The sequence below is a fragment of the Mizuhopecten yessoensis genome, unplaced genomic scaffold, assembly GCF_002113885.1.
Source record: "Mizuhopecten yessoensis strain PY_sf001 unplaced genomic scaffold, ASM211388v2 scaffold9409, whole genome shotgun sequence".
Lineage (NCBI taxonomy): Eukaryota > Metazoa > Mollusca > Bivalvia > Pectinida > Pectinidae > Mizuhopecten > Mizuhopecten yessoensis.
The window spans coordinates 643,246-667,703 of record NW_018408033.1 but is presented as its reverse complement, the minus strand read 5'-3'; the positions used below and the strand labels follow the sequence as shown (position 1 = coordinate 667,703).

Sequence of the window (24,458 nt, the reverse complement as noted above, 5' to 3'; positions counted from 1 at the left end):
AGCATTCACTTCATTAAACCATCTTTAATCCACCAAATTGGTTGGCGATAAAAAATGGTGTTGTGTTGTATCCACGCTCCAATATGCCATCTAACAATTTGTTTACACTTTGCCTTTTTTGCTTTCAGTATTGCTGTCTGATTGGTTTCTCGTGTGTCCGTCTGTGTTGGTGTCAAAACGCTGCTGCTTACACTGAAACTCATATATTTATTCCTATTAAAACAATATGCTACACAGGAATTGAGGTTTTGCTGTGAATTACCTGATTTAATGTGATCCATGTATCAAACTAAATAATAAAGTATGAAGCAGGTGAATGTTATTCATAAAACTGCTATAGATATCCACCCTTCGTACCATACATGTTGTAAAGTAAAAGACGGCAGCTTTGCCCCCGGAACCACTTTTGAAATATGTCAATACCTATATGTTTATGGTCCCGCTGGTGGCATATTAAAATTATCAAATGCGGAAAGCCAGCACGTGCGAAAGCTTTTGTACTCAATTGTTATTTTCTTCAGTATTTGTTAATCTTCATTTGCACAACGATGGATACCTACACGAGATAAACGTTTGGCTGACTATGTGTAAATTGATTCACTATCATTTTAGTTGTTGAAGTTTGAAAGCAGTTCGTGGTCTTCCAATCAGGTTACCAGTTGACTATTGACAACCCTTGGATAGGAATTAAAAAGCTTTCTCCTGACGCAAAATCGCCATATACAGGGATTTATGATATAGACATCCCAATAACAACCACTGTCTGCACACTAATACATATTTGCATAACTGATGATGTTATTCCAATAGTAAAACAAAATATGTTTTTTGATAAAACTTTTCCAAAGGTTAATGTTCTGTAAATCATTTCTTTCTAATTCTAACTATCTTTTATTTCCTAGCGCCTCCCTTGGTAATACCTCACTTTTGGCTTTAATGATGAATGTTCGGCGAGGTGAGGAAGGCAACGGGTTCTGTCCCCAGGCAATAGCAACAACTGGTTCACCCGTTGTCTGTATAATTTGACCGGGTGGAAAGCTGTGCTCGGCACCTTCGGCATGGTATTTCATTGAGATACCATTATAAAGTCGGCGTCAGATCCGCGCTATCACAAGGAGGCAAGCACAACAACATACCCTGTCTCCGGCACACATACACACATGCACGCTTACACAACCCACATTGAAGCATATCCTTAAATGACATTGGCTGTTAATAGGACGTTAGACAAAACCAAACCAAACCAAACCAAATCTAAAAATAAAAAACGATTATCTGGACTTACGACGTTCACAGTAAGTTAAGCGCGTATGTCACGCTCTTTCAGGGGTTACATTTCCCTTGACCAAGGAAATTTATAAACGGTTATATTGGTACAGTAAGATGAGAATGTGTGTCATTACCTCATTTAGGAAATAGTTTCCCTGGACGAATGACATTTACAAAAAAAATGCATGGATTCTGTAAGATAAGCACCAATGTCATGATCTACTTCAAGGGTTAAGTTTCCTAAGACTTATTCACGACATTCACAAACGGTTGCATTTGCCAAAAGGCTAATCACACATGCCAATCCCTTCTATAGCAGTTATGTTTCCCTTGAATAATGACGTGACATAAAGCAAACGGTTATATCGGTACGGTAAGGCGAGAATCTGTGTCATTACCTCATTTAGGAAATCCCATGACTCATTTACGACATTCACAAAGTTATATGGATATAGTTAGCTAATAGCCCATGTCACGTACTTCTTCGGGAGTTATGTTTCCCTGGACGAATATCGTTCATAAAGGGTTATGTGGGTAAGTAAGCCAAGTTTTAATGTACGTTTGGAGGCCTCTGCAATAAAGTGGTTTCACATTTGACTTGTATCAATTGGAATTGTACCATAAATAAAATTACGTTTTGTTTGGGACACTAATATGCTTCTAAAATATACAACTGTATAGTCTTTTTTTTTCATTTAAGATATAATCAACGTATGTGAGTGTATTATGATGGAATATAATTATATATATATAACGGGCGATGAAATGTCGGATCAAAGAGTTAAAGAAGGCGATTCGCGGCCTGAGTTGATTATTTTTCCAACAGTTTTTTAATCCCGATTTGTATCTTCCACTTACGTTGATTATATATATTCTACCAAGTCAAATATAACGGAAGTCTTTATCGTGTCTGCCTTTGATAAGGAAAGTAACCTAAATAATTAAATAATTTAAAGTAAGCTGTTCTTTTGCGCGCTTACATGTCTCAATTTTACAACACGCTGTGAGTTTTCATCATTTCTGATCCTGTGGGTAGTTGTCTTATTTTGTGTATTTAACCTTGATATGTTTGGAAAGGAATTTTTCATTTTCTACAGACGTAACTGTTCAGGTTTATCATACAATGTCGTCTCTTGATATGTTCTTTTGCTAGTTTGTTCCTTATATGCAATTGTACTGTTTACTAAATTTTGTTGCGAGTTATCCCTTTATTCCTGGTCTGCTGCTTGACACTCGAGATGTCGGTGGCTGCTATGTTTGGGCACTGGGTTATTTCGTTTTGGGCCATGCTACTTAATGAAAACCCTTCATTGATTACGTAACTAAAAGCTCCGTGGAGGGAGCGTGGAGTGGTAGGCTATGTAGCGTGCCAATTTAGTTTAAATAATAAGTCATTTTTAAACACGGTAATTAATGAATCTAATACAGTTTTTCCTGTTTTCACATATTGGCACCTACAACGCTGACTTTCGCTCTCAGCAGCCCTGGAATATGTCATAGAAAAATTGAAGGCAAGCAACTGGTTATACGATTGATTTCAGGTAAAAGAACTGACCAATCGGTTAGGTTGATACATGTAGATTACAGAGAAGGAACACCCAACCCCAAAGCCAGTTAATTTTACCGTTACGTGACTGACAGATTCTTTTGATGTACATCAAAGGATCAAACTAGTCTTCTCCTCTCATCCACAAGGGGTGCACATTCCAGGTGTGTAAAGAGCGAAGGTGGGTGTAACAGTTGGATTATCGATGATTACCTCAGATCACCCTGGATATCCAGGGGTTACGCTCACTTTTGCTCTCTACACCCCTGAAATATGTCATATCAAATCGAAGACTCAGTGTGCAGCACTTTGTGGACGGGACGGACAGACTAGTTCGATCCTTTGGTGTACATCAAAATAATCTCGCGGTCGCGTGACGCTTAAACTTTCTGACTTCAGATATAAACCCCTAAAGTTACTCTGAATGACCTTGAATGTAGGTCAATATCATTCATTTGAACAAACTTGGTAGCCCTTCCCCCCAGCATGCTACAGGGTCAATAGCAGGTCTCTGGGCCAAACACCATAGTTTAGGTCCAAATACAGCTGTAACAAATTATCAGGTTCCTGTGCATCAGCCTAGTGATTGGTCAGTATTTTTTTACCCGACACCAATCAAATATCTAGCCGTGTGTCTTCAATTTTGCTAAGACATATTCTATGGGTTCATAGAGCGAAAGTGAGCATACATAACCCCTGGATATCGAGGATGGGATGACCTCTACGACCTATATGCAAGATGCATTACACGTCTCCTATACGGAACGCTCTCATGGTAGCACTAAGTGACCTTTGACTTGTAAGTGGCCCCACCTCAGGAACATAAGTGTTATTGTCTGAAGGCCCTGTATTGATCTTTAAATTTGATGTATACTTTTTTCTGCTCCTTCCAAATATGGTCTTAAGTTTGTTTGTAAACACCGTCTAACAGCTTTGTTATATTTTATAGTGTTTTATTTGCATGTTCATATTGTTTTGCCAAAATTTCGTTGGAAGAAAAATATTCAATCATTTTAGGTATGTGGGATATGGCTACTTCTTCTCAGGAGTGTGTGTGTAGTGGTGGGGGTATTTAAAATAAATCAAATGAAAATTGTGGAGACATTTAGTTTATTGTCAATAGCTCTCTTATAGTATACAGTAATATATTAAGACAATGAACATAAAAGAACATACTAGTTTTACAGTACATAAGATATTTCAATAAATAATTAGTTTTCAAATTAATAATTTTAAAGGCTTCAAAATGACGGGAAAAGTTTAATGTCACCATTCTGGAAACATTATGAAATACAATGCTTGTTTGACAATAGACTGAATGCAATCATCGCTCTGAACAGTGCAAGGCTTTGAAATAGTTTTGTATACCTTTCAGTTTATAAGAAGCTCTGCAATTTATATATTGTTATTTAAATTTCACTCTTTGAAAGAATACAATAATTAAGAATAAAAATTATTAACTGTCTTAGAATTTCAGTTGTCTAAAGTATGTCAAGAGTAACAAATGTCATAAAACTCTAAATGAAATAAATTCCTCAACAACAGCATCAACAAATGGACTTTCAGTACAATACAATACAATACATTATTAGCTTGTATAATCAAACTACCAAGGTTCCATCATATAAATCATGAAAATAACCAGAAGATATGAAACGTTTCATGCTATTCCTTAAGTGGATTTTTATTCATTACATTTGTCTATCATAGAACAATGCATCCAGGGTGTGTTCAGGAGGCAGAATAGGTGTCGGGAGGCCGTAGAAAATTTTCTTTTCCTCCAATCTATCGTTTTACTTTGGAAATACATTATCAGTAACGTGTTCCATCACTGATGTCTTTGGATTCTTTTTATCTTATTTGAAGTCCTGGTATTGTAAATTGGTTCATTGACCATATAAAGCATATCTCTAGGAATGTAAAGTGTGAAGGACGCTAAGTGCTACATCTTTATAATAACAGTCATATCACAGTCAAATCTTAAAAACAGGTTGTGTCAGCAAGGACGGAGAAACACTGGTGTGGCTAGTATGCAGCTAGTGACGTGAACTGGCCCCCGTCCGGCTGCGTCCACTCCGAACACTTGACATCGAACTGGAACTTCGGGAACTGGCCGGGGAACGCATTGCTCCTAGAAACACAATACAAGTCAAATGAACATCACTCTTTTTCAAATATAACCTATGAAAAACATATCCATAGATATTTTCAATCTGAATCAAGAACACTTCAAAGATACCGTGAACAGTCACTGTAATTTAACTGCGAAATATTCCCAGAGAGTTGTTAAAATAGCTTGAAATCAAAGCTGTGTATAAACGTTATTTAACTGATCAAGCATTTTATTATCATTGATTCATGAAGTTTCAAGTCCCTTTTGATAAAGCTCCCCCATTTTCTTGTATAGTAAGATCCATGATTGAACATCCAGAACTTATGCATAAGGTTTTAATTTCGTTAACCACCAGTGGAATAATAACAAGATGTGCATTATAAAGTAAATTTAATATATTTCATTGTGTTTTGTTTCATTGCTTTAACCCTTTCACCCTTTCACACCTATGTAACTTTAGAAGACACTACCATTCATTGATCTGGATGAGTCCATTATGGTCTACAGTGGTGAAAGGGTTAAATGGTTCTCCAAACTTGTTTTCCTTTATTACTATAATTTTGATAATTTTTTTCTGAAAGAAAATCTATGCCTTGCAGAAATTTCATAAAATATTATATTAATTAATGAAACATTAAAAGCACAAATTAACAAAAACAATGTGTCGGAGTGTAAAAATGCAACAGAGCTGGACCAAGATTAAAATATCGGACCTCCAATTACATACAGACACTTTAACTTAAGGACGATTAATAGAATCTTCCCCTACCTTAAGGGTGTGACAGAGAAATCTCCAACCTTTTTGGTTGTCTAACCCCAGGGTCTGCCGAGGGTTAGACAATCAAAGAAAATCACCCTTAAGGTTGGAAATTTCACTGTTACACCCTCAAGGTAGGGGACGATTATTTTTCTCCCATCATATTATTTCAGTCACAACTTTACGGACAGCAGTCTGCCATGTTTGTAAACAAAAGCAAGTGGGGGTATGAATATCGTCATTCACTTTTGATTTGACGTCACAATTACCTGTGACACATTTTAATGACGGCACAATTAAATAAAATTACATGAAGCTATCTCCCCCTAGGGAGAGAGCTGATCTTTCCCAGCTAAGACAGGAGACATACATGTGAAGGGTGGGAGAAAAAGTTATCCAACACAAAATTAAGGAGAAATTACTCTATGTATGAAAGCATACAATGGAATCCTCTAGTGTTTTGCCTGCAGTGGGACAGAGATCCTTTTTTTTCTCTGCAAAATGTTGTTGTAAAATTATCCAGTCACATACCTAGGTCTGCTCCTATCTGTACGGGTGTAGGTCTGCCGCTACCACTAGGTGGTGACTTGAGACTGCCAGCAGGGCTACTACGAGCAGAGGTCAGACTGGAGCGGGCACTGCCGGGATGTCGTGACCCAACCCTTGGTGTTGGTGGAGGTAAGTTAGCCTACAGAGGTGGTAAAAAGAAGTTAGCAACCACAGCCATCAATAAATTCCAAAACATAATACAGCAAAAACCTGGATATTATCATGGTTAGGTTTCTACCACACTTGGCAGAAAGAGAGTTATTACTATCGGTGAATATAACAATCTGAAAATGGTCTATTACATGTATGTCCTAGCTGTGAAGTAACAATTGATGCATTAGACGGTGTTAAAAACATTTAATGTCCCACTTATTGAATGCAGCAGAATATTTTGCTTCATGATCAAATAAGATATGATATGCTATTAGAATCATTGTAGCTTGTGTTACCAATGTTTATCCAAAAGGTTTCACACTCCTTGAATGCCCTACCTGTGAGAAGTAGAGATGAACAGTCTCCCCGACGTCAGGGTGCGTCTGGATGATATCTCCGATTTGGGACATGATGGACTTGTTAAACTCCCGCAGTTCTCTCACATGGAAGTCACGCTGAAATAAGGAAATTAACCATTGTGAGACTGAAAGTTGTGACGTAGTGCATCAGACATTTCCAATACCATAAAACACAGTTGAAGGTGTCAAACATTTTTTTGATACTTTTCATTAGACTTTGTTCCTAATAAACCAACTCTTAGGTAGACCTTACACAATGAAAGACTCTGTAGCCTGAAATGTTAATTTCTAACGTTATTTAACCTTCATGTGAAACTATTTGATGTATCTGACTGATTATTTTAATAGCCATTAACTCAATTACGTCATTCTAAAGGTCAGAACATCCATGTAATTATACAGAAAGTATATATGCTTCGGCTATATCAATTAGGGGCCAAAACATCCCCTTTATCCTGCCTACTTCTTGATCTATACCATGGAAAACATGTCATCATTGCAATGAACACACCTTTGTAAATAATATTGACTTTTATTCCAATTAAAAAAAGACACCCCCCAAAGATGGTATATACTGAATTAGGTTTGTTAATATCTCCCTACGTGTGTATGCCTGTGTGTGTGTGCTGGAGATGTATTGTGTATATATACTGAATTCGGTTTGTTAATATCTCCCTATGTGTGTATGCCTGTGTATGTACTGGAGATGTATTGTGTATATATACTGAATTTGGTTTGTTAATATCTCCCTACGTGTGTATGCCTGTGTATGTACTGGAGATGTATTGTGTATATATACTGAATTCGGTTTGTTAATATCTCCCTATGTGTGTATGCCTGTGTGTGTACTGGAGATGTATTGTGTATATATACTGAATTTGGTTTGTTGTAATTGTATGTAGGTCAGTTAAGGTAATGCAAAGACGAGTGATGCCATCACAAGCTCTGAATAGATTCAAAAATACCCTATCATGCCAATAATTAAAATTTTCTCATTCATAAAATCTATATATTCCTCTGACATTGTGTATTCTATACTCAGTTTTATATAAATGCTTTTATCTAATGTAGAAAAAGTTTTAAGAGTATAGGTAGCAGTTTACAGTAGAAATGGCCCGACTCTGATAAACAAGCCACATGTCGAGGAAATGTAAACACAGCGGTTTACCCTACACAACACATGTATACATGTATATATATTTGTAAACTGCATTACATTTACAATACATATAAAGTACTGAGAAGTGTATAAACCTCTTTTTTCTATGTATGTCACTTGTGTGAAAACCATGGTTACCACATCAAAAATTACCAAAAAATGCCAAAAATTGCTATTTTTAACTCAAAATTTGACTCCCGCAACTAGTAATTTTTTTCCTAAGCTCTGTCTGAAATTAAAGATTACCTACCTGGTTGCAGAATTATCTGGGTCCCAGTAAAGTTGTAAAACTTGATTTTTTGCAATTTTGCGTCGTGTGCTGTTGTCAAAATTTTACCTCCTGTAAAGCTAGCTTTTCATGTGTACGCACCCTTTCAGATTATGGCCAAAATTTTATTCTCAAACCAAAAAAATCTTTTTTTTTTTTACAAATGTCAAGCTCACATAGTCCACTTCATCATGCTTATACCAATTTTAGTACAGTTTTATTTTTATATTTTTTTTACATATCATTATACAGGGGTTAGCCATTTAACAAAAATATCACCCATGGCCACAGCCCTCTACTGTATACTGCTACCATAATGATTTCAAAGTTAATCTTGGCAAGATTTCAAAAATACAACATTTCAATGTAATACATTTTGGTCAACATTCCCATGTAATCAGTTTTGGAATGTCTACCAACCTCCTCTGGTGTTTCTCCTTTGGACTTTTTGGCAGATCTCAGCTCTCTGGCATATTTGGAATTCTATAAGATAAAAAGGGTAATTACAGATTTCATTAAAAATGTATCCAGCAATTTTCAAACTATTGCCTCTCAGTGAAAGATGTGTTTTCTTTCTCTTAATTTTGGTAAAATATTTTTGAACATTGGCGTCTGAAATATACTTGAAATTCAGGCGTTCAAAATTTTGTCACAAAAAGAAATTAAAGCTGAACCAAAACAACTCACACTTTTCATGGCTCGTTCAAGTTTTGCTCTCTGGTCGTCAATCTCTTTAGACAGTTGTAAAACCTTGTTCTGTTTCAAAGGGGAAAAAAACAACATATTCATCACAATGGTGTTCTTATCAAAATTATAGTGCTTTTATTTACTGAATGGTGTTTATATTTACTTTATAATACATATATATCTGAATACAGTACAGTACTTATTTTACTATTTTGAGGCTGAATTTGGATTCGACATGACAAGACAGGACGATACAGGTAAAAACAATGGCATAAGTCTAAAAAGGAAGCAGAGCCTTTCTTGAACTATACGACTTTTGATTGCAAATAAACCTGTTTATTTACCATATAAGATTATAATTATAGTGGGTTTTTTCAAAACAAAATATTACTTATGCCAAAATATCCTGCTGTACAGGACTACTACTAGTCCTACTTCTATATCTAGGTACGCTGGACTTAACTCATTAACCCCTGATGGAACATTTGAACTCTTCCAATTCAAAGGTTGGAATAGTACATCATGAAATTTCAGGGGTGAATAAATTAAATCACCTGTAATTTGAGGTCACGGTACATATAACTGCATATAACGTTTACAGGTATAATTTGCTGTACTCTAAAACTTATTTCACATAAGAAAAATGTTTTTTTCAAATTTTAAAATACCAGTAAGTAAAAATAAATTTGATATATGGATCAAAGAAACAGACATTGTGCTGTATATTTAACATCGATGACCTTACCTTCTTTTCATCAATCATCTCCTCGTAAGCACCGGAGTCTCTCACCAGGTTGTCCAGAGTGCTGCTCATAGTCTACAACCATACAGTTCAGTACATATACAATCACTTATAAAACATATGTACAGCTTTTATCATTACTTTACAAATCTGTATTGATCTACACAGCAAACCACATTTTTCTAGAATTTCTTTTGTCAACTGACTTCCTGATTCTACAATACTTCATTTTAAATCTTTTACCACGTCCATTTTTAAAAAAAACGACCACAAGAACCCTTGCTATTTTTAGAACTTTGAAACTGAACATTCGTATTTATGTGAGCAGTACCTGCAGGTCCTCCTGTAGCTCTCTGATCTGGCGCCGTTTGTACTTGTACTTATCCATGACAGCCCTCATCTGTTCCTCAAGCTGCTGTTTCTCCTCCATATCATCACCTGTAACCCCAACACAAAACTGTCAGGTATATATGTAACACTGAACACAGCATAATCAACTGTGACATACACAATACATTAAAGCACCAAAATGTTGTGAATACTCACTTTGCGATTTTTCTTCCAGCAACATGTTTGCTGAGATTTGAAATCATGGGATAGAACTACAATCGATAATGTTCCTTGTTGTATGACGTCTGAATAAATATTCGTGAAATATTTGAATTCACCACGGTTAAAAGAGTCTCAAAATGTGATTTATATGAAAATTGAACAAAAGTAAGTAAGAATTTACCTAACAAGAGCAAAAATACTTGTGTAAGAATCTTGTAAAAAATGAAGAAGCAAAACAACTGAATTTTATATAGTAAATGTGCACTAAATTATGGCAATGCATATCATATATAAGATGCAGAAAGATAATAAAAAAACATTCCAAAAAAGAGATTTATTTTTATAAAATCATTTAAAAATTGTTTCCAAGTGTCTGATAAAATTATAAGAGGGCGTACTTTGGTCAGTGACTTTGTTGAAGCTCTTCCTGTACGTTTCGTTCCTGTTGTTCATCAGTTTGAGAGTGTTCTCTAGGGCACGGATTTCCTTCTCTGCTTTTCTGATGCGAGCATCAAGGTCATCACCTTCACGCTGTAACTCCTCCTTCTCTTGTGCTGCCTAGGGAAATAATGGGGGAGTCAGTATAAACTAATAGTCGCAGTGTTCTACAGGGATGATCAGAAACATTTCTCAAAGAAAATATACATAGATACATAGATTTTATTCTGACATTAAATTAGGATTTTACAATCCTTTGACATTCAGCTCTGAACTAAAAATCAATTAAATAAAATCATATTTCAAGAGTTGCAACGTTTAGATTTCAATATTTTTGTTTTTTATGAAGGACTGAATAATAAAAGACAACCATAATATTTTTTTGTCTTTCCACATATGTTCCTATTAGCTAGAGTGCTATGTTTAAATCACTCTACTGTTCAACAGCGAAGAAGGCAAAAAGTAAACCAGAGGCGAAAAGGTTTATAGTATCACACACAGTAACAAGAAGCACACACAGTCACAATGAAGGTCTTGTTCCTACCTTAATAACGTAGTAAGCTTGAGACCTCTCCTCCTCACCCTCTGGTGGTGCCATTGAAACCATCAGAATTTCGTACCTGGAAAAGTAACATAACCTTTTTATAATCTATTACAGAAAGAAAAGAAAAAATGCTTTAAATAATGCATTTTCTTCACAATACTATTTCTATGAACTAAGATTTCATTAATAAATTACAAAAAAAAAAAAAAAAAAAAATTCATTATGATTTCTGAACAATTTTTTTTGAAGGAAACCACACATTAAAACAATCAGACACTGAATAAATATCAAAAATACTTTATATTAAGAATGATCATATATGACATATGAGTTTACCTTTTCTTGAGTTTATCAATCTTTGAGATACGTTCATGGAGCTCAGCACTAATCTGACCTCTTTCCTCGTTTGCGACCCTAATCTGGGCCTGAAGCATTTCTGTGTGGATGCTGATCTCGTGTCTCCGCTCCTTCATAGCCTGTACAGAAAATAATGAAATACCACACCGTTGAGGATATATGCTACCTTGTACATCTCCTTTCCACTAACGTTTCACTCTATAAAATTTTGAGAAAACCCCTATATATTGTACCGTGTGCTTGGTTAACTCATTCACCCCTACAGTCTTAAACTGGACTTGCCAATGAATTAATTTTACATTATTACCATTGTAATAAAAAAATTACATACAAAAAAATGTGAATTTGGAACATATCATGCAGTCATATGTTGTGTACAGTTTTTCGCATTTCCAAAAAGAAAAGAGAAAAGAAAGTAATATGTATTTTTCCAGTACCATGTTATACAATATACTAGGGAATGTCACCTGAGTTTGATATTCCCCTTTGCCAATAAAATTCTTGTTTGCCAAGTGTGAACTTGCTTTTTACATACATAAGGTATGATTAAATTCACTCTCATTAATTACCAAGGGCCAAAAAAAGACAAAAATATAACTGTGGTGAAAATATCATGGTATAGAGAACTGACAATAATGTACTGTATACCGGGAAATTTTCGCTGCAGTTTGATTTTTTTTTTTTTTGCCCTCCCTAATTATGAGGGCGAATTTATCATTACAGCGAATATAAGTAAATAGCACAATAAACATAGTAATCAAATGTGAAGGGCAAAATTAACACTGTGCGAAAACTGATTTCATGGGTGATGGGAGAAAGTAAGACTGGGCAAAAACGTCCCATTATATACGGCATTAATCTTGAATGTGCCTCACCGTGTCTAGCTGTAGTCGTCGCTTCTCCATGTTCAAAACATCGTCAGCCCTGCCATTTAACATGTCACGTAATCGCTTGATTTCCAGCTTCAGTATATTTTGATCGACCATCAGATTCTGTTTGGATGAGATGATGTTTCGCAGTTCACGCTCTGAGCTAGTGTTGTACAGGTTCAGCTCCTCAATCTTACTGGTAAAGTCTCCCTTTTCTGCCCCGCTCTTCTCTAGCTCTCTCCTCACCCGACGTATATCATCCTACAAATACAAAAAATACAGGTAATTACCTTTTATCGCATCATGTACTGTGTTATCCAGTGAATATACACATGTCATATTTGTTTGCTAATATTAACACATGTAATATGACCTATAAGTATCAGCCCTGTGATTGGTTGTAACTTTCAATTGTGTCGTCACACCTAGGACAAGCATACATGACGTCACAGACATACGCACTAGAGTCAAAATGACGGCTTTTTATATATTTCCAGGTTGCATGAATTTGGTCCTTTTACATGAATAAATGCCACAAATCTTAATTATGTGTGAAAAAGGATCTTACACTCGTTTCCATTTCATATGAAATTTATGAAACTTGTCACAAATGTTTCATTTTAGCTCGCCAGAGACTCGCTTAATTGAAAAATTCGTAAATCTCATATGAAATGGAAACTAATGTAAGATCCTATATATGTATCATGTTTTCAAAGTACTGTTAACTATATAACTACTACTTCCAAATACATTGGAGAAGATCTTAAGACTGCATTTTCTCGCTATCGTCTTATGTCTTGCTGGTGTTTCAATTTTGTCTTGTTCACATTTACATAGAAGGTTACAAGTTCTAATCAACACCAGTTGAGATTAAAGGTGATATTCAATAGGCCTTATGAATGTATAAAATGATATGTTAGTATAGTACACTTATAACAGCTAGTACCGAGCAACTAACAAAGTAGATTAATACACCAATATATACTGAGCAAAAATCTTAATAATTGTACATAGTTAAAAACATGATATAAAAAACATTTCTTGTTTAAAATGACTTAATTGTGTACTTACCTGGCACAAAGACGGATAGTTTATTTTTTATTTAGAACATATCATCAGTTTTCTTTATCAAGAATCATAATGTTTGTACAAAAAAACAAAGGAACTCCAGCCCTTCAGGTGATAAATGAGCATTGATGTTCCCACAATTTGACCTTAATGTAGAAATGGCAGCTCTTATTCTATTAAGTGATGTCTTTAACATTCTAGGCTAGTATGAGCCGAGATTTACCTGAAGTCGTTTAAGCTGTAGGGTAAGGAGGGTGTGAGTGTTATTTTTCTGCTCTAGATCGTCCGTGAGATCCTTGATTTTGCTTTCCAGATGGACCTTCTCCTCATTGCTGCGCTCTCCCTGGATTCGATTGATCCTTCTCTCTACTTGTTGGACAGCAAAATCCTGTTAAACAAGAAAACAAAAATATAAGAGCAAAGAATAGTTACATTTTTTATGCTACTACTATTTTGTTAAGTCTTTAACAAGTCTTTAACATTAGTGATTTAAGAATTTGTTTGTCTTTCTTCTTTTGTCAAGTTTTTCAAACTAGTGACAACAGACTAGGGTGGTCAGGTGGTGCAGTGGATAGCGCACTTGTTTCAGCTTGGAAAATGTGTAAAGTAATTATTTCACAATATCAAAAAATATCTATTGTATTGCAAGATTTTAAAACCTAGAAGTCTGATAGAAGTACTAGCAGTGAGATTGGGGGTCACACTATGAATACATGAATATATGTTATAAAATGCTTTAAAAAGATCAAAATAGAGCCTGTTGAGAGCATTTACCTGATTGTATATAATTTCCTGCTGTTTGAGGGAATCTGTGTCCAGTTTAGTAATCTTACTGTTCAAGTTCCTGATAGCGGCTTGGCTCCCCTATAATATAAATTTACAACGTGTTAATAATAATAATAATAATAATAACTTGAGGTTCTCATATACCGCTTTTTCACAACCTTTCAAAATCTCAAAACTAAAATCTTTTAAAAAAAGTCCTTTTCCGTACCTCCTAAATTCTTCAAAGAACCCACTGAAGCACCAGCTATCGTGCATCATACTAGCCCTAATCTATAACATGCAGCGAAGCTCTGCTCACTTAAATAATAGATAACACACAGACAATGGTATTGGCCTAATTGGCTAACCTTTAACAGGTTGCCAGAACTTAATTTTTGTATCTTTGATCCAAATTTCAATACATTTTTTGTTTCATGAAATATTATTTTAGTGAATGTGCGGCAAAAGATACTGCCATAAGACGTCACCGATGATGTCGCCACCCAAACATAGTGAAAGATTTTTGATGATAAAAAATGTTTCTACTGAAGCAAGTCAACCCTATTTCATAAAATCCTTTTATTACTTTCTACGAATTCAATATTATTGCTATTAAAATATCGAGGTTTTTGTATTTTTTTACTGTAACAAACCAGTTGGTGTAAATACATAAGGATGTACCTGAATCTCTGCCTCTGTGTTCCTTTCCTTGATCTTAGAGTCATGCAGCTCCTGTGTCTTGTGGAACTGAAGGTCACGCAGATGTTTTAGCTGCTGATCAATCTCCGCCTGTGTTCGATCCTCGTCCTGCAACATCTCATCAAATCGTGCAGCACGCTCTTCTGCACTCAGCGTAGACTCGGTTGCTATCTTCAACTTATCCACCAATGTCTCTCTTAGCTCCTTGGCTTGCTGAAGTCTATGGATTCACATTTATAACTTATTGGCCTTTTTACACAAATGCAATTATGTTTCATATGATCATGGAAAGAGAAATATGTTCAATGATCAGATAACAGATGTTTTCTTATCATTGCAATAAGAAACTATGTCAAGCAGTTGTAAAAATATTTCTGTATGATATTGATCGATTGATTGGTTTTACGTCCGCTACATGTACTACTGAGTAGTTTGGTTATCCAGCAGACAGTCTGTACGATAAAATGTTCATTTCATTTAAATACATCACCAGGATGTCTGTCCAAAACTTATTGTAAAATATCAATCATCAATGTAGTGAAACACTTGAAAATCTAATTTTTTAAACATCATTTATGATTGATATGGAAACAGACCTATATAGATATAAATTACCTATTACTCTTGTCCTGGACATCTTTCTTCAAATATGTGACCTGGGACCTTGTGGATTCAAGGTCATTGGCAGTACGGTCGACTGTTCTTTTGAGAGCATCCAACTAGAAATGATGAAAGTGGGATTTGATCACAGGAATCAATAAAGGTGAGCAATTATAATATGAACTATTCAAATATTACTGTTTTCAGTAAAATTGGCAAATACACATCTCAGGAAGTATAAGTGAAACATAATATTGAAGTCACTGTAATATTTTTAACCTCGTCAGAGAATTGAACCCTGTTGGTCTCGGCCTCCTGGTGGTCTATTCTCGTCCTGGCAGCCACACGCTCGGCAATGGAGATCTTCTTCTCCTGTTCCTTGTTATTGTCTACCTCTCCCTCCAGAAATTGCATCTTTTCTTTAATAGCCTCTTCGCGCCTTCTCACTTCCGCTTTAACACGGGCTAGTTGCTGAAATATAAAAAAAAATATAAAATACTACACACACTTTCTTCAGAAAATTTAACACGAAAAGAATAGGTAATAAAGTTATTAAAAGTAAACATTATTAGTCAAAATTTGTTGTGCTTGTTGTTTCTTTAGCAGTAGCACAGCTGTTTACCATGGAGTGATATCGGACTTCAAAGAATGTGTTTCTTTCCCACTGCATTTAATACCCAAATGACAATAAAATTCAACCCTTCATTCCTTAACCCTTTCACCCCTATGTATCTTTAGTAAACTCTTCCATGCATTGATCTGGACAAGTCCATTATGGTCTACAGTGCTGAAAGGGTTAAAGGGCACTTAAAAAGGAAAGAAAGGTTTCACGCCACAAGAACAGCTTCCACCCGAGAAAATTACTACACTTCCTACATTAGGAGTGTTGGATCTCTTTCCTTCTTTATCTTTTAAAGAGCACTTGTTGTGCACATTTACTCAGTATGAAACTCAGATAAATTACAGTCAATCTAAGTACACTTACAGCAGCCAATAAATCCATTTCATGATCTCGCCTCTGCATCTGTTCAATAGTATTTTCCCACTGCTCAATGAGTTCCTGACGTTCCTGATGCGCCTGTCTGAAGTCCTCTGCTGTCTTGTCCAACTCAATCTGGGCGGTCAACGTTTCTGTTGTCTCATGGTCAAGGACCTTTCTCTTCTTTTGGCTCTCCTCTGTCAGTCTGACCATCCTTAACGAAAGTTCCTACAAGAAACAGACTCAGATATATGAATAAATGGTCAAATAGAACAGAGACAACTGGTACAACACAAGAATGTTCAACTACTTCATATCATATAATGTGTCTTAATTCATAGAATTAATTTCTATTTTTTTTTCTATTTTCCTTACTGCCTGAAAACTAGACAAAAAATGATATCACCTTTAATATTTGTATCTATTCAAGAGTTCAGAAGTCTGGGAAATGGACACTGAAGTTTTCGCATGAACTATTTAAAGTTGTTTTATCAAATATTTACATATTGAAAACAGAGCTGTTCATTTCTGTATGTTATAGGGCTGAAACAGGTAACATTTTGTTTCTAACCAATTATGAATCAGTAAACATTCACATTGGCTGGCTACATGTTTGGATGTCGGACTAGGGGCAGCGTGGATATATGGGAGTTATCGGTCTTGTGAAGTAGTGTCACTGAAGTGACATGAATCAAAGTCTTATAAAGACTATATAATTATTTGATTGCTTTACGGTAAAAGAGGAAATTTTTGGTGAAAATGCTGCCATTTTTTCGCGTTTAGTAAATTAGCTTGAATTTGTCCTTATGCTAATATTTATTTATAGAGTATTTAGATTTCAAACCATTGTTAACATGAAAATTTCCACAGCGTCATCAGTTTAAAGGGTCGTAACACAGACATTTCAACATGCCAATATTCCTGCTTGTTTGTGTGTGTGTGTTTTACGTCCCATTATTTAACAGCTATGGTCATTTAAGGATGTGCCAGCTTCTGGTTGTGGAGGAAAGCCAAAGTTCTCGGAGAAAAACCACTGACCCACGGCCAGTACCTAGCGACAGAGCCATGTAGGTCTCGAACCCGCTACACATGCCAGTGGTGGAGGGCTAGTGGTAGCAGAATGTCAGATGCCTTACCCACTTGGCCACTGTGGCCAATATTCTACTTTAACAGTAGATATATGTTGGATGATAAATGTCGCTTTTCTAAACAGGATATTCCAGTCAAACTTTGTGTGATTCACATTCACTTACGCAGGCTGGCTACAAGACCTACCATATCATGGCTAATATTTTAGTCTATTATAAACTTTTTTTTAATCAACAACAATCAATGGTGTACAGATATACACACGTACCTTAATTTTACTTTCATCATGACGTGTGTATTTCTGTATGGCCATGGAATCCTCATCCTTCCTTGCTGACTCCTCTAGCCATGCCTCCAGAGCCTGCTGATCCCAGTTCATCTGTGACTTCATCTCCTCCAGCTTCTGAGTCTGCTTGAAGATGTTGTTCTGTAAACAGGAAAATAACATCAGATTAGTTTCAGTATTATGGAGTTGATAAATGATTCTCCAATTACATGCTGCCATCAATGTTGAAATAACAATAATAACAATGGAAAAATATGTTATTGACATTTGCTTAAAAAACAATTTCATATGTTATTTATGAAAGTCATCCCAAAGAGTTTTCATTTTTCTTGTCTTAGACTTGTAACATTGAAATTGATTAGACACATTTCATCAATTACATATTGATTAGGATTAAAAGATTATATAACAAAAAAATCAACATTCACACCAGCACAGTGGCTGTATTTCTACAAACTGGATGATTTTACATATGACTCATATCAGATTAATTAAAAAGATGTCTTGAATAAGACTTTTTTTTACCTCAAACATGTTCTTCTTCTCCTTAATCTCCTCTAGATCCTTCTCCAGTTTACTGATTTCTTGTTGAAGTCTCCCTTCCTCACGCTCAGCAATTTGCAGCATATGGTTTTCTGTTTCAATCTCCTTGTTTCTGGCTCCAGTCAAACCCTGTATGATAGAGAGGTCAACAATCATGTAAACAATTTCTCCTTCAACATTGCATTGTTTTGTAATTATATTTACATGTAAGATAAAAGCGATATCATTTTGTCAGGCAAATTAATTTAATTCAACAAAACCACATGAGAAATCAACTAGGGTTCATTTTGGTGGCATTCCATATATTCATGTATCCTTATACGGCATTAAAACTAAAATGCCATGGCCCAATGAACAATCTACGATTTTAACCCTTTCACCACTGTAGACCATAGTGGACTCATCCAGATGAATGTATGGTAGAATCTACTCAAGTTACCTAGGGGTGAAAGGGTTAAGGACCCCAGATAACATAAACAAGAATGTCCCACCTATCAATTACTTTTGAAGCAGCACTGAGTAATATATCATTTTTATTTGAAGATGTTTTTACTTAATTTATGCAACTTGTCAGTTGGTTAGAAAATTACTCCCAAAGTGAAAATATATAATTAAGGCGAATATTTCAACCAAGATTTTGTTTAGGTTTCTTTTATCATTTTGCATTTTTATTTGAGATAGTTGAATTCATAGGAATTCTTACTTCGTGATGTTCAAACTACATGCTGTTAATTAAGTAAATGCTATGTGATCAGAGTTACTCACTTGTGTATGACCGAGCTCCTGCCGAACATTTTTCAAGTGCTCAGACATGGCATGAAGTCGGTCTTCAATCTCCTCCACATTGTTCTTGTTTGAAACAATCTTTCTTTGCTTTTGCTGGACCTATTGATAAAGACATATGTCACATATACAAGATGAAGATTAAATACTTTCTTTACTATATTCAACTCAGTTTCTTATATATTATAAGTCATGACCATTTAAACACTGTGCATACATGTACGTTTTCTACCATAAAGCATGATTCTAGGACTGATTTACTTAGAACAAACACATTTTACTCTTTCTTATTCTACAGGGCGAAACAATGTTAATACCATTTTGATGTTCTCTTAGGGATTGTAGTCAGCATGATCAGCGGATGCTAGAAAAAAAAACATTCCTTTTATCTGATCATGAGGCTAGGTATATTTTGCAGCACTTTAAATTGAATGTGGCCTAACGTGCCAAAATCAAATAGGGTAGGTCAGTCAGAATGTTTTCCACTTTTTATTAGTTTTTACCAAAGTTATGCATTTATCAATTTTACTAATATGTTTACCATAAACTACATTCAAACAATAATTCTGTCTATAGCTATGTTTTGAAGGATCCAGCACATTTTAATGAATGCTGAACCCTATTCTGTTACAGTTCATTTCATGATCAATCAAAGATTGCTTTTTAAAAAGTGTCTGTGATGATCAATCATGGAAGTTGGAGAGATTCCTTAAACTATTCAATAATATACCCTCTCATCAGACATGCAGTCAGGAACCATGCCCACACTATAGAATTATGAATAGCTAACAGCCTAACATATTATCTGTGTTTACTGATCAATACTCATCCCCATCCCGCCATCAAACACATGACATGCGTATCCAACACTTGGTTGAATCCAGACAGAAAAATTATCATAGAAATTATGTATTCACACGTATTCTCTTGGTGTTTTTTTTGTGAACTTTGACACCTTAAATTGCAAATGCTGTTCTCATTAAAAACCAAGCAAATAAATATACTTATATATTTCCTTTCCCGAAAGTCCTTTGACCGTGACTGACTAATGGATTACAGTGTCATCTAATCAACAGAGTATCAGGGACACATTTTCTATCAGCTAGGGGCACATTTCTTTATGAAATGTACGTGAAACTAGCTAGGTGTGTGTTTTTTCATATGATCTCTGTCTTGTACTAAATAACTGAATACACAACATTCGAGAAAACCCACCTTTTCCAACAATTGCTACAAAGCGTTGGATAGTTTTTTTTATTCTAGGTTCTCGTTAAAATCGGGCACTTTTATACTGTTAACAGTAATTAAAATTTATCACAAACGAGTGACAATCCATGAATTAAAATTGGGCCTACATTACAATAGACATGATGAAATGCAAGCAAGAAACCGACCGTTCATCTTTCATATATTGATATAATTAACCGTGAAAGCTTTTTTTGCAATCAGATGGCTGACCGACAGTCACACCGTCACAGAATATTGCATACCTGGTCTTCTAGTTTTTTATTGTCAGCGTTGGCGACGGGCATGCTTAAACCTTCGTCCCATTCTATCTCGCTGAGGATGCTGTTGCTTCCTCGGCTCATTTTGAAGCTAAATAAAAGAGGTACAATAAAGCAACAACAGAAATGAACCGCCGGAAGAATGTGTATAGAATCGCTTTGGATACAAGTTGCCCGGATGAAAATAAAAGAACGATAACTCTAGATTTCCGGTTTACAGTTTTGTAGGTCGCGCTACATGTTTTCCTTTTTCGTTTGCATGCCGCGGACTTAGATCGACACATATCTTATTCCCTTGTATACGGCATTATATATTTATGTGTTCGACAATAAACACTTATCTTTTTTTGCTTGTCCTTCCTATTTCGAAATGTCTTAATAGAACATTAAAGAAAATTTAAAGCACCCCAACTATCGCAATACACACACGTGTATATATATATATACATTTTTTTTGGTACTTGAAGATATGTCCAAGGCAATACTCTGTCCTTTGCACACAACAACATGGAAGTTTTAAGACAAACATTACAAAGTAAGTGCAAAACTATCATAGACTGGTTTACTTACAATAAAATGAAGGCAAATCCCGACAAGCTCCAGGCTATTACAATTGGTAAAAATCCACAGATGGAAAGTACCTCTTTTTGCATAGGTGATATTGCGCGGATTAAGTGTGAAGAAGCTGTTAAGCTTCTGGGTGTGACCATTGACTCCCTACTAAATTTTGATCTTCACGTGAAGAGTATTTGCTCTAAAGCGTCAAGGCAGGTAAATGTATTGGGGCGCTTCGGGAAATTTCTAACTCTCGGGGGGCGCAAGGCCATTTATCATGCTTTTATATTGTCAAGTTTTATTTTCTGTCCACTCATATGGCATTTTTGCCCTAAAGCAAACACCCAGAAACTTGAAAGGGTACACTATAGAGCCCTTAAATTTGTATATCAAGATTTTAATTCCAGCTACGAAGCCGATCATTTATAGAAAAAGGTAACACTTGTAAATTACAATTAAGTAGACTCAGACAATTAGCTATTGAAACTTTTAAAAATTTAAATGCACAAAGCCCCTGTTATTAATATGATTTTATTCATGTAAAAACATCATCTTATAATTTCAGATACAGTAAAATTTTAGAAGTCCCTAGAAGCAGAATAGTTAAGTATGGAACATATAGTCACTGGAACTCACTGCCATAGCATGTCAGACTATCTACTTCTTTTAATGATTTTAGGAAAATAATGGAAAAAAACTAGGAATGGTGAAAGTTGCCACTGTGCGATGTGCAGATGAGTTCCCTCCCTTTGCTGCCACTGCTGTTTTATCCATTCTGATTCAATGCTTTTAGTTAGTCATTATGTTTGTAAATGTCTATGTGTATATGTTTTTATGTGCTATTTGTGTTGCTTCGGTTTTATTTTGTGTAAATTGTATGTGCTGCTTATAATACATCGTTTTATTTCTTGTAATTTCAATTCAAATCTGGTTTGTATGTTTTCTATGCAATCTGTGCTGTTTATATATGTTTGTATTTATTTATATGTGCTGTAATTTATGAAATTTGTTGAAGGCATTGTGTAATAAGTGTGGTTTTCCAGAATGTTTTATGTTATCTAGAAATTTATAATTAATCATGATCATCAAGGATGGGGAACCACACTACCTATCTTTTATATGTTTATCAATGTGTGTGTGTTGTCAACAGTGTCATAGATTTGCATGCTTGTTATGTTTTATATAATGCTACCTCCGTTTTTATTTGTTATATAGTCGGTTGTAAAAGCCTTTCATAGGCTTGTATTGCCTTGTTTAACCATGTACCGACTATTAAATAAAATTTGCTTGACCTGAACTTGATGTCACTGGTTGCTATAGTCAAATTAAAAATATAATGCCTTATTGCGGAGGATGCGTGTTAAACCCCTGCAGTGACGTGTTTTCCTAAAATGACTTTAATATACTAATCTGTACAGCTAGACTTACTTAAACGTCAACTTCAATGTGGGTACTCATCAAAATCCATCGCAGACATTTACTGATGAGGAAATTACTTACATGCGCGGTGTGGAATGGCAGTGTCCAAAATTTCAAAAATGGTTAAACCATAACATATTTACACCGTACATGTCATTGCTGGTATCTAGTAGGTAGGATGCAGTGTGGACCAGGGTTGGAGGGTCTGGATGGATGTTTTGAATGCCTCCAACGATGGTGATAGTACAACTGATTCAGGTAAAAGGTTCCAGTAGCAGATTGTTCTCGGAAAGAATGAGTGTCGATAAACGTTAATTCGGCAATGGTATGGTACACACTTCAAGCAGTGACCGTGTCTAGTTCCTCGTACTACTGCCAGGGGAGGTTGATATGATGTCGGGACTGCTATAAATTGGTTGACTACTTTGTACATGAGTGCCTGCATGGGTCCTTGCTAAATAACTGATGGCAAGCTTACACACACATAGAAAAGGAGAAGAAAATGGATAGTATATGCCTATACTAAATACTGACGAATAGCTCACAGGATAAAAATGTAGAAACAAAAGGGATATCGAGGGGAGACCAGGCGCGTTCGGCAATGGTTAAAATTAATCCAGTAGCAGATTGTTCTCGGATATAATAAAAGGACTAACACGTCCGCCGGTATTTGGAGAATTATTTCACTTTTTTTTCTGTCGGAAGATGGCCGAATGTGACCTGCCTTGAAGTTTGAAAAGGCAGTTTAGAACAAGTTCGGCCCACGTTTTTAATCAGCATGACTATGACGACATACTTCAGATCTTCCCGCCAATTTCACAACTTTTTATGAATTGCATGGGCCGAACTTGCCACGGTATCATGGATCGAACCTTTCCCAAAGTTGATGTTTCAATAAATTAGTATACTACAGCAATACGAAAGTCAATGCTATGCTTACATGTATGCCATCAGGTGAAGCTGTCATGAGTGTGTTACACGTATGACATCGATAAGTAGCAACTCGGTCTACAGAAAGTTCGCAAAATAAGAAAGAAGTGAGGTCATTTCAATATTGTTTTTTTTTCAGCTTGATCGTGAGGGTACTAAATAATACACGAAGACTCAAATGATTGTTTTAATGTTTGTCTATTGTTTTAAAAGCAGTTGAGCAATTGTTTACATTTCTCCACAAGAAACATACAGTTGCAATTGCTTTACTGCAGATGCCACTCCATCTTAAGTTGGATTTTGGTGCCTAGATATATCTTGATTTTGAAAGTTTAGACGTGACTATGGGGAAATAATTAAAAAAAAACCCATTTATTTTAGAAAAGCTGCCTATGGTCTGTTGGTATTCTGACCATGTTCGTGACACTTTTGTGATTGCTCTTAAGCCGTAATGTATAAAAATACTGTATTGGCGTAAATAAAGAATTCCTTATTGTTAGTCGTATGTATACTGCAGTAAAATGACTTATGAGGCATTTTGCAACAGTCAAAATCAAGTTATGTGTTGGTATTATTGCTTCGATAATCATATTCCTTATTTGTAATTTTCGTTTATTACATTTCAACTTTTCAATAATTTTGTCACAAGTACACATTACTAGTATGTATTTGTAGGCTTGTATATATGTTATGACTGCGGTAGTAATCTGCATCAGCAAAATTTATTTTTAAAAGACGGATTTCATATATTCGTCATTTTCTATATTAATTCTGCAGTTTGGCTGGATTTTCCAAATATGGCTACCAGAATATTCGGAACACTATTGTCGCATGGTATAGGTATGATAGGCCTTTCATAATTTAAATACAGCTAT

At 35.4% G+C, this 24,458-nt stretch overlaps 1 protein-coding gene across 1 annotated transcript; it reads right to left on the bottom strand.

Moving 5' to 3' along the window:
- Positions 1-3,911: 3,911 nt before the first annotated feature.
- On the bottom strand, positions 3,912-20,847 carry LOC110458027 (coiled-coil domain-containing protein 39-like). Its single transcript, XM_021509569.1, has 21 exons — positions 20,665-20,847; positions 19,157-19,276; positions 18,374-18,520; positions 17,831-17,989; positions 16,480-16,701; positions 15,774-15,965; positions 15,510-15,613; positions 14,877-15,114; positions 14,205-14,294; positions 13,654-13,818; positions 12,369-12,623; positions 11,473-11,612; positions 11,137-11,212; positions 10,553-10,712; positions 9,934-10,040; positions 9,606-9,677; positions 8,861-8,929; positions 8,594-8,656; positions 6,726-6,842; positions 6,217-6,373; positions 3,912-4,946 (listed from the first exon to the last, which is right to left on the bottom strand). The coding sequence occupies exons 1-21, from the start codon at positions 20,761-20,763 to the stop codon at positions 4,852-4,854; spliced, it is 2,847 nt and encodes a 948-aa protein (XP_021365244.1). The 5' UTR covers positions 20,764-20,847; the 3' UTR covers positions 3,912-4,851.
- Positions 20,848-24,458: the final 3,611 nt, after the last annotated feature.